This window comes from Pseudophryne corroboree, chromosome 9, assembly GCF_028390025.1.
Source record: "Pseudophryne corroboree isolate aPseCor3 chromosome 9, aPseCor3.hap2, whole genome shotgun sequence".
Lineage (NCBI taxonomy): Eukaryota > Metazoa > Chordata > Amphibia > Anura > Myobatrachidae > Pseudophryne > Pseudophryne corroboree.
Genome location: NC_086452.1, coordinates 7114452 through 7126767, shown reverse-complemented (window position 1 = coordinate 7126767; position 12316 = coordinate 7114452). Strand labels below are relative to the sequence as shown.

The 12316-nt window shown below is 51.5% G+C and overlaps 1 protein-coding gene across 3 annotated transcripts in view; it reads left to right on the top strand.

The window, feature by feature from the left end:
- Positions 1-12316, top strand: part of LOC134957223 (cytochrome P450 4B1-like) — a 207554-nt gene that overhangs the window by 175079 nt on the left and 20159 nt on the right. For all 3 annotated transcript variants that reach the window (XM_063938925.1, XM_063938926.1, XM_063938924.1), the window contains 2 exons: positions 8163-8314; positions 11688-11794. In XM_063938925.1, coding sequence (XP_063794995.1) covers positions 8163-8314; positions 11688-11794 — 259 coding nt within the window. The remainder of the gene's footprint in view (positions 1-8162; positions 8315-11687; positions 11795-12316) is intronic.

Here is a 12316-nt window from a genome sequence, read left to right as displayed (position 1 = left end):
TGAGAGAGACTGTCACATATATCAGGGGTATCACCACGGTACAGGAGGAGACATTCCTCACAGGGAGAGAAGTAATAGACCACGAGGACATGAGAGAGACTGTCACATATATCAGGGGTATCACCATGGTACAGGGGGAGACATTCCTCACAGGGAGAGAAGTATTAGGACACGAGGACATGAGAGAGACTGTCACATATATCAGGGGTATCACCACGGTACAGGGGGAGACATTCCTCACAGGGAGAGAAGTAATAGGACACGAGGACATGATAGAGACTGTCACATATATCAGGGGTATCACCACGGTACAGGAGGAGACATTCCTCACAGGGAGAGAATAGGACACGAGGACATGATAGAGACTGTCACATATATCAGGGGTATCACCACGGTACAGGGAGAGACATTCCTCACAGGGAGAGAAGTAATAGACCACGAGGATATGAGAGAGACTGTCACATATAACAAAGGTATCACCACGGTACAGGAGGAGACATTCCTCACAGGGAGAGAAGTATTAGACCACGAGGATATGAGAGAGACTGTCACATATATCAGGGGTATCACCACGGTACAGGAGGGAGACATTCCTCACAGGGAGAGAAGTATTAGACCACGAGGATATGAGAGAGACTGTCACATATATCAAAGGTATCACCACGGTACAGGAGGAGACATTCCTCACAGGGAGAGAAGTAATAGGACACGAGGACATGAGAGAGACTGTCACATATATCAGGGGTATCACCACGGTACAGGAGGAGACATTCCTCACAGGGAGAGAAGTATTAGGACACAAGGACATGATAGAGACTGTCACATATATCAGGGGTATCACCACAGTACAGGGGGAGACATTCCTCACAGGGAGAGAAGTATTAGGACACGAGGACATGAGAGAGACTGTCACATATATCAGGGGTATCACCACGGTACAGGAGGAGACATTCCTCACAGGGAGAGAAGTATTAGGACACAAGGACATGATAGAGACTGTCACATATATCAGGGGTATCACCACGGTACAGGAGGGAGAGACATTCCTCACAGGGAGAGAATTATTAGACCACGAGGACATCAGAGAGACTGTCACATATATCAGGGGTATCACCACGGTACAGGGGGAGACATTCCTCACACGGAGAGAAGTATTAGGACACGAGAGAGACTGTCACATATATCAGGGGTATCACCACGGTACAGGGGGAGACATTCCTCACAGGGAGAGAAGTATTAGACCACGAGGACATGAGAGAGACTGTCACATATATCAGGGGTATCACCACGGTACAGGGGGAGACATTCCTCACAGGGAGAAAAGTAATAGGACACGAGGACATGAGAGAGACTGTCACATATATCAGGGTATCACCACGGTACAGGGGGAGACATTCCTCACAGGGAGAGAAGTAATAGGACACGAGGACATGATAGAGACTGTCACATATATCAGGGGTATCACCACGGTACAGGGGGAGACATTCCTCACAGGGAGAGAAGTAATAGAACACGAGGACATGATAGAGACTGTCACATATATCAGGGGTATCACCACGGTACAGGGGGAGACATTCCTCACAGGGAGAGAAGTATTAGACCACGAGGACATGAGAGAGACTGTCACATATATCAGGGGTATCACCACGGTACAGGGGGAGACATTCCTCACAGGGAGAGAAGTAATAGGACACGAGGACATGAGAGAGACTGTCACATATATCAGGGGTATCACCACGGTACAGGGGGAGACATTCCTCACAGGGAGAGAAGTATTAGACCACGAGGACATGAGAGAGTCTGTCACATATATCAGGGGTATCACCACGGTACAGGGGGAGACATTCCTCACAGGGAGAGAAGTAATAGGACACGAGGACATGAGAGAGACTGTCACATATATCAGGGGTATCACCACGGTACAGGGGGAGACATTCCTCACAGGGAGAGAAGTAATAGGACACGAGGACATGAGAGAGGCTGTCACATATATCAGGGGTATCACCACGGTACAGGGGGAGACATTCCTCACAGGGAGAGAAGTAATAGGACACGAGGACATGCACTGACACTGGGGGGAGCTTCAGGGGAAATTTGAGGAACAATTACTTCACAGAAAGGGTAGGTGACACGTAGAATATTCTCCCAGCAGAGGTGGTAGAGGCTAAGACAGTAGAACAATCAGTGGCGTAATTAGAAATTTTTCTCCCCCAAGCCAAAAAATTCTTCGGCGCCCCCATCCCCCATAATTGGCAATAGAAAAGGGATAAACATGCGCGCCTTCGCAAAAAAGGGGGCGTGGCTTTGTTGAAACGGGCGTGGTTACACATAAAGGGGCGTGGCATTGCAGGAAAAGACTACCTCATACCCCAGTTTTGCAACCTGCACGCCCAGACGTTAGCCACCACAGGAAAGAAAAATAATCCTGATTCATGCCCCTTACATTATTTGTCATTTTTCCTCCTTATAGTAATGCCCAGTATACATTATGCCACATACTGCAATGGCCCTTAGACATTATACCACACACTATAACACACACCGTAATGCCCCCGACACACTATGCCACACACCGTAATGCCTGTGACACATTATGACAGGAATCGCAATGCCCGTTATACATTATGCCACACACTGCAATGCCCCTGATACTTTATAGCACATACAATGTCTGTGACACATTATGACACACACCGCAATGTCCCTGAGACATTATACCACATACCACAATGCCCGTGATATAGTATACAACCAGTGGCGTAACTAGAAATTTTTCTCCCCCAAGCCAAAAAATTCTACGCCCCCCCCCCCCCCCCCATAATTGGCACTAGTAAAGGGACAAACATGTGCGCGCCTTTGACGCGCGTCGCCGAAAAGGGGGCGTGGTTTCGTTTAAATGGGCATGGCTTTGCATAAAGAGGCGTGGCATTGCAGGAAAAGACTACCTTATACCCCAGTTTTGCAGCCTGCACGCCCAGACGTTAGCCACCACAGGAAAGAAAAATAATCCTGATTCATGCCCCTTCCATTATTTGTCAGTTTTCCTCCTTATAGTAATGCCCAGTATACATTATGCCACATACTGCAAAGGCCCTCAGACATTATGCCACACACAATAATGCACATGACACAATATGCACACACTGTAATGCCCCCGACACATTATGCCACACACCGTAATGCCTATGACACATTATGCCACACACCGTAATGCCTGTTTCACATTATGACAGGAATCGCAATGCCCGTTATACATTATGCTACACACTGCAATGCCCCTGATACATTATAGCACATACCACAATGCCCGTGATATAGTATGCCACACACCGCAATGTCCGTGATACATTATGCCACACACCGCAATGTCCGTGATACATTATGACACACACTGCAATGAACCTGAGACATTATACCACATACCACAATGCCCATGATATAGTATACCACACACCGCAATGTCCGTGATACATTATGACACACACCGCAATGTCCGTGATACATTATGACACACACTGCAATGAACCTGAGACATTATACCACATACCACAATGCCCATGATATAGTATACCACACACCGCAATGTCCGTGATACATTATGACACACACCGCAATGTCCGTGATACATTATGACACACACAGCAATGAACCTGAGACATTATACCACATACCACAATGCCCATGATATAGTATACCACACACCGCAATGTCCGTGATACATTATGACACACACCGCAATGTCCGTGATACATTATGACACACACTGCAATGAACCTGAGACATTATACCACATACCACAATGCCCGTGATATAGTATACCATACACCGTAATGCCTGTGACACATACCGCAATGCCAGTTATACCCTATGCCACACACCGCAATGCCCGTTATACATTATGCTACACACTGCAATGCCCCTGATAGATTATAGCACATACAATGCCTGTGACACATTATGCCACACACCGTAATGCCTGCGACACATTATGACACACACTGCAATGACCCTGAGACATTATACCACATACCACAATGCCCATGATATAGTATACAACACACCGTAATGCCTGACACATTATGACACACACCGCAATGTCCATGATACATTATGCCACACACTGCAATGACCCTGAGACATTATACCACAATGCCCGTGATATAGTATACAACACACCGTAATGCCTGACACATTATGATACACACCGCAATGTCCGTGATACATTATGCCACACACTGCAATGACCCTGAGACATTATACCACATACCACAATGCCCGTGATATAGTATACAACACACAGTAATGCCTGACACATACCGCAATGCCCGTTATACATTATGCCACACTGCAATGACCCTGAGACATTATACCACATACCACAATGCCCGTGATATAGTATACAACACACAGTAATGCCTGACACATACCGCAATGCCCGGCATACATTATGCCACACTGCAATGACCCTGAGACATTATACCACATACCACAATGCCCGTGATATAGTATACAGACACCGTAATGCCTGACACATTATGCCACACACCGCAATGCCCGTTATACATTATGCCACACACTGCAATGACCCTGAGACATTATACCACATACCACAATGCCCGTGATATAGTATACCATACACCGTAATGCCTGTGACACATACCGCAATGCCCGTTATACCCTATGCCACACTGCAATGCCCCTGAGACATTATACCACATACCACAATGCCCGTGATATAGTTTGTCACACACCGTAATGCCTGTGACACATTCTGACACACACCGCAATGTCCGTGATACATTATGCCACACACCGTAATGCCCATTACACATTAAGTCCTACAGTAAGGCTTCTAATTACTTTTAAATTACCTGCTCGTTGCCAGGGGTTTCATGCTCTTGGTTCCATGCACGGTGCCAGGGGTTTTCATGCTCAGGGTGTCATGCTCGTTGCCAGGTGTTTCATGCACTCGGTGTCATGCTCGTTGCCAGGGGTTTCATACACTGGGTGTCATGCTCGTTGCTAGGGGGTAGTGCTTGTTGCTAGGGCTGTGCTCCCAGTGCTACATATGTCCTCAGTGCCAGATATTCCCCCACGGTGCCAGGTACTCACATGCCCCCAGTGCCAAATATAGCCTCTCCCCCCAGTGCCACATATGCCCCCAGTGCCAGATATTCCCCCACAATGCCAGGTGCTCACGTGCCCCCAGTGCCAAATATAGCCCCCCCCCCATGTGCCAGGTACACATACAGTGCCATATATGCCCCCTCAGTGCCCCCCCAGAGCCATATATGCCCCCTCAGTGCCATATATGCCCCCTCAGTGCCATATATGCCCTCAGTGCCCCCCCCCCAGTGCCATATATGCCCCCCTCAGTGCCCCCCAGTGCCATATATGCCCCCTCAATGCCCCCCAGTGCCATATATGCCCCCTCAGTGCCCCCCAGTGCCATATATGCCCCCTCAGTGCCCCCCCAGTGCCATATATGCCCCCTCAGTGCCATATATGCCCCCTCAGTGCCCCCCGCAGTGCCATATATGCCCCCTCTGTGCCCCCCCAATGCCATATATGCCCCCTCAGTGCCCCCCAGTGCCATATAATCCCCCTCAGTGCCTCCCCAGTGCCATATATGCCCCTCAGTGCCTCCCCAGTGCCATATATGCCCCCTCAGTGCCATATATGCACCCTCAGTGCGTATATGCCCCCTCAGTGCCCCCCCAGTGCCATATATGCATACCTCCCAACTGTCCCGATTTTCGCGGGACAGTCCCATTTTTTGGGGACTGTCCCGCTGTCCCACCCGCGGGCCGCAGTGTCCCGCGATGGGGGGGGGGCAGTTGGAAGGCTCCTACACTCACTGCTCTGCATAGCTGAGCAGTAGTGAATAGACGCTGTGCGCATGCGCACAGCATCTATTCAGCGCAGACAGTGGGAGAGAGGGCATGCCAGCAGCTCACAGAGCGCTGAGCATGCCCCCTCAGTGACGAAAACGGGGGCGTGGCCCGCGATCGCGGGTCCTCCCGCGAAGCCACGCCCCCTTTTCATAGGCCACGCCGGAGACTCAGAGGGACACGGGAGAGGCGCGCGCTGTGCCCTCCGTGTCCCTACTTCACAGCGGGGGGCTAGTGACAACAGATTGACATGCGGACGCTCGTCCGCATGTGAATCTGCTCTAAATCAGTGGCGGCGCCCCCGCAGCCCCTCACCCCCAAGCCACCGCGAGGGCTGCGGGGGCAGTAGTTACGCCACAGTATACAACACACCGTAATGCCTGACACATTATGACACACACCGCAATGTCCGTGATACATTATGCCACACACTGCAATGACCCTGAGACATTATACCACATATCACAATGCCCGTGATATAGTATACCATACACCGTAATGCCTGTGACACATACTGCAATGCCCGTTATACCCTATGCCACACACTGCAATGCCCGTTATACATTATGCCACACTGCAATGCCCCTGAGACATTATACCACAATGCCCGTGATATAGTATACCACACACCATAATGCCTGTGACACATTATGACACACACCGCAATGTCCGTGATACATTATGCCACACACCGTAATGCCTGTGACACATTAAGTCCTACAGTAAGGCTTCTAATTACTTTTAAATTACCTGCTCGTTGCCAGGGGTTTCATGCTCTTGGTTCCATGCACGGTGCCAGGGGTTTTCATGCTCAGGGTGTCATGCTCGTTGCCAGGGGTTTCATGAACTGGGTGTCATGCTTGTTGCCAGGGGTTTCATGCACTGGGTGTCATGCTCATTGTCAGGGGTTTCATGCACTGGGTGTCATGCTCGTTGCCAGGGGTTTCATGCACTTGGTGTCATGCTCGTTGCCAGGGGGTAGTGCTTGTTGCTAGGGCTGTGCTTTCCCAGTGCCACATATGCCCCCAGTGCCAGATATTCCCCCATAGTGCCAGGTACTCACATGCCCCCAGTGCCAAATACAGCCCCCTTCCCCCCATGTGCCAGGTACACACATACCCCCCAGTGCCACATAAGCCCCCCCTCCCCCTGTGCCACATATGCCCCCAGTGCCACATAAGCCCCCCTCCCCCTGTGCCACATATGCCCCCAGTGCCACATAAGCCCCCCCTCCCCCTGTGCCGCATATGCCCCCCCTCCCCCTGTGCCGCATATGCTCCCCCAGTGCCCCCCATGCTCCCCCAGTGTGCCCCCGCTCCCCCCCTGTTTTGTGTTGGAGGGACACGGAGGGCACAGCGCGCGCCTCTCCTGTGTCCCTCCGTCCTGCGTCTCCGGCCGGTCTGTTAAAGGAAGTGCCGGTTCGTGAGCCAATCAGAGCTCACGAATGGCACTTAATTTATTAGACCCGCTGGAGACGCAGGACGGAGGGACACGGGAGAGGCGCGCGCTGTGCCCTCCTCCGTGTCCCTCCTTACAGCAGCGGAGGGAAGGAGACCGCAGATTGACATGCGGACGGCTCGTCCGCATGTCAATCTGCTAAATCAGTGGTGCCCCTCGCCCCCAAGCCACCGCGAGGACTGCGGGGGCAGTAGTTACGCCACTGAGAGCAATGTAAACATGCTGGGGATAGACATAAGTACATCCTTACAGAGAACTAAGGCTACCAATATGTTAAAAAAGGGTCAGACTAGACGGGCCAAGTGGTTCTTACCTGCCGTCACATTCTATGTTTCTTTGTAACTCACTGTCAATGACTTTGCGAGCAGGATCGCAGCGGCACTTTGACACATGCACAGTGCAGACGCAGCACATTGCTCTGGTGTGTGGTGGCACATCAATATTGTGTACTTCTCTGAATCGGGCCCGGAGTCCTTACTACTCAGTGCAGGGCGGGCGATCACCTCCTGATCCCCATGGCGGCTTCTCCTTCTTTACCAGTGTGCTGCTGTTGTTGGCACATCTTCTGTTCCAGCTGGTGCCCGCCCTGCCCTGAATAGTATTGGTGCAGAAACATTGGTTGCAGGGGACAGGCCGGGCCTGCAGCAGTCATATCCCCGCACCTGCGATAGTTATCCCTATGACCGTCACTATCATTTTAATTACTGACATCAATGCTCCATAGACAATAATATCAGCTTTGACCCCTGGTGACCACAAGCCAGTGCTCCATGAGCCGCTTGGAGTGACTTCCTCCATCTCCTCTCTGTGCAGTGAGAATGAGTACATCAAAGCGGTGTATGAGCTATCCTACCTGGTGGACCACCGGACTCGCTGCTTCCCCTACCACAATGACCTCATCTACTACCTGAGCCCACACGGATTCCGCTTTCGGAGAGCGCTCAACTTAGTGCATCACCACACAGGTGAGTGGTACTTACATTGCTGGGGTTGGAGGGCGGAAGGGGGGGTGAGAGGTGCGATTAGGGTTGCCACCTCCTCAGGATTTCCTGGATTCTCCAGGATTTAGCGGCAACCCTCCAGGAGGCTTTTCTTCTCTCCGGGATTCTCCCGGAATAAGGGGACTATTATTATTCATGTATTCTGTTGATCTGAAACGTCATTGCATTCTATCTAGTTCTTTTCATTGCAGGTAGTAGTGTATGTCAGTGGCTACATAGGGCTGTTCTAGGGCATTGAGCTGTATCTATAGTCATATTGTTACTTGTGGCATGATGCATGGCATTGTATGTGTCCAGTACCATAGCAGGGACCGGTCACCTGCAGTGTCTCTGGTGGGCATGATGTACAGCTCTGTGGATGGTTTATTGATGTTAAAATCCAATATCTGCTGTTCAGTGGGAGCCATTATTTTATCACAGGGATCACATCATTTATTTACATGAACATTGCTTGGTGTGGGGAGTTTGGATTGGGGGGGTGGATCTCCAGGAATCGATGATGCATAAGGTGGTGACCAGAGGTGCAAGAGGGTACCCGATATTCTGATAAACTTGGAGTAGGGAGGTAGGGAGAGAGAGTGGGGAGACAGAGTGGGGGGAGAGAGAGGGAGGAGACCAGAGTGGGGAGAGAGAGGGAGGAGACCAGAGTGGGGAGAGAGAGGAGGGAGGAGACAGAGTGGGGAGAGAGAGGGAGGAGACCAGAGTGGGGAGAGAGAGGAGGGAGGAGACCAGAGTGGGGAGAGAGAGGGAGGAGACCAGAGTGGGGAGAGAGAGGGAGGAGACCAGAGTGGGGAGAGAGAGGAGGGAGGAGACAGAGTGGGGGGAGAGAGAGGGAGGAGACCAGAGTGGGGAGAGAGAGGGAGGAGACCAGAGTGGGGAGAGAGAGGAGGGAGGAGACAGAGTGGGGGGAGAGAGAGGGAGGAGACCAGAGTGGGGAGAGAGAGGGAGGAGACCAGAGTGGGGAGAGAGAGGAGGGAGGAGACCAGAGTGGGGAGAGAGAGGAGGGAGGAGACCAGAGTGGGGAGAGAGAGGGAGGAGACCAGAGTGGGGAGAGAGAGGGAGGAGACTAGAGTGGGGAGAGAGGAGGGAGGAGACAGAGTGGGGAGAGAGAGGGAGGAGACAGAGTGGGAGAGAGAGGGGGAGACAGAGTGGGAGAGAGGGGGAGACAGAGTGGGGAGAGAGAGGGAGGAGACAGAGTGGGAGAGAGAGGGGGAGACAGAGTGGTAGAGAGAGGGCGAGACAGAGTGGTAGAGAGAGGGGGAGACAGAGTGGGGAGAGAGAGGGGGAGACAGAGTGGGAGAGAGAGGGCGAGACAGAGTGGGAGAGAGAAGGCGAGACAGAGTGGGAGAGAGAGGGCGAGACAGAGTGGGAGAGAGAGGGGGAGACAGAGTGGGAGAGAGAGAGAGAGGGGGAGACAGAGTGGGAGAGAGAGGGGGAGACAGAGTGGGAGAGAGAAGGCGAGACAGAGTGGGAGAGAGAAGGCGAGACAGAGTGGGAGAGAGAGGGCGAGACAGAGTGGGAGAGAGAAGGCGAGACAGAGTGGGAGAGAGGGGGAGACAGAGTGGGAGAGAGAGGGGGAGACAGAGTGGGAGAGAGAGGGGGAGACAGAGTGGGAGAGAGAGGGGGAGACAGAGTGGGAGAGAGGGGGAGACAGAGTGGGAGAGAGAGGGGGAGACAGAGTGGGAGAGAGAGGGGGAGACAGAGTGGGAGAGAGGGGGAGACAGAGTGGGAGAGAGAGGGGGAGACAGAGTGGGAGAGAGAGGGGGAGACAGAGTGGGAGAGAGAGGGGGAGACAGAGTGGGAGAGAGAGGGGGAGACAGAGTGGGAGAGAGAGGGGGAGACAGAGTGGGAGAGAGAGGATAGACAGAGGGAGTAAGGTAAACATAAAGCATTGAATAAAGAAATACAAATGGGGCAAATGACAGAGACAGAAAAAGAAAGGGAGGGTAAGAGACATAGGTGGTCATTCTGAGTTGATCGCTAGCTGCATTCGCTCGCTGTGCAGCGATGAGGCAAAAAAACGACACTTTTGCACATGCGTATGCGGCGCAATGCACACGCGCTATGTACTATTACAACGAACGATGTAGTTTTACACAAGGTCTAGCGATGCTTTTCAGTCACACAGGCAGCCGCAGAGTGATTGACATGAAGAGGGCGTTTCTGGGTGTCAACTGACCGTTTTCAGGGAGTGTTCGGAAAAACGCAGGCGTGCCAGGAAAAACGCAGGCGTGGCTGGGCGAACGCAGGGCGTGTTTGTGATGTCAACACAGGAACTGAATGGTCTGAAGTGATCGCAAGTGCTGAGTAGGTATAGAGCTACTCTAAGACTGCACAAAAAAACTTTGCCACCGCTCTGCGATCCTTTCGTTCGCACTTCTGCTAAGCTAAAATACACTCCCAGTGGGCGGCGGCATAGCGTTTGCACGGCTGCTAAAAACTGCTAGCGAGCGAACAACTCGGAATGACCCCCATAGACAAAATCCGGCACACAACCGTGGGAGAGGAAGCTGTCGGGGATGGGCCTGGCACGGAAGGTTCCCTTCAGCAGCCAGTGTCTGCAGAGCAGTGGTAAGTGAATGTATACTGGCCCTCATTCCGAGTTGATCGCTCGCAAGGCGAATTTAGCAGAGTTGCTCACGCTAAGCCGCCGCCTACTGGGAGTGAATCTTAGCTTCTTAAAATTGCGACCGATGTATTCGCAATATTGCGATTACAAACTACTTAGCAGTTTCACAGTAGCTTCAGACTTACTCGGCATCTGCGATCAGTTCAGTGCTTGTCGTTCCTGGTTTGACATCATAAACACACCCAGCGTTCGCCCAGACACTCCCCCGTTTCTCCGGCCACTCCTGCGTTTTTTCCGGAAACGGTAGCGTTTTTATCCACACGCCCCTAAAACGCCGTGTTTCCGCCCAGTAACACCCATTTCCTGTCAATCACACTACGTTCGCCGGAGCGAAGAAAAAGCCGTGAGTAAAAATACTATCTTCATTGTAAAATTACTTGGCGCAGTCGCAGTGCGAATATTGCGCATGCGTACTAAGCGGAATTTCACTGCGATGCGATGAAAATTACCGAGCGAACGACTCGGAATGAGGGCCACAGTGTAATAAGCTTCTGTCATCTTACTGACATCCCTGTGGCCGCCGGAGTAAGAAAACCTCAGTGAGGCCAAATACTGACCTCTGAGTACTGACCTCTGAGGAGAGCTAGAGATAGCAGTGTGTGTTTATGGGGAACTAGAAACTCCCCCTAAGTGTACCTCTGTGTACAGTACTGATCCTTTCTTATTCTTATTACCTAATGCAATAACTACATAATTTTTTCATTATAGATAAAGTAATTAAAAAGAGAAAACAATCTATTAAGCAGGAGACAGAGCTTGAGAAAATCCAGCAGAAGCGACACTTGGACTTTCTGGACATCCTGTTATTTGCCAAGGTACGGCGTTATAGCCTCATGGCCCCGACTCAGAGATAGACGCTAATGAATTGCAACTTCGATCATGTACGCAGCGGATTTGCGTAAATATGTCATAGCCATCTGTAAATGAATGGAGATGCGCGCTGGCGAGCTCGCAAATATCAGCATCTGCGTACACACAGCACTGCTCGCCGATCCTCCGATAACTGAACCTTGCGGTAATGCAGTATGGCCTCAGGAACATACAAGATTGCAGATGTACGCGCAGACATTCCCCATAAACGGTCGCAATGTGCCTGCGCTACTCCCCATAACCACTACCAGTAATCCTCAATGCGAGCGACTTTGCAAAGATACATTGGCGCGTGTACAGTGTGACTGCAACCCATGCGCAGCGGCTGATAATCGCTCAGCTGCGTAAACATCGGTATAGCGTACTGTTCCTTAGTAAGCCGGGATCTGTCTGATTTATCTGTGTGGGCTCCATGCACACAGTGCGTCTGACCCGCCTGTAATCTCACTCTCTATCCACCCCAGAGA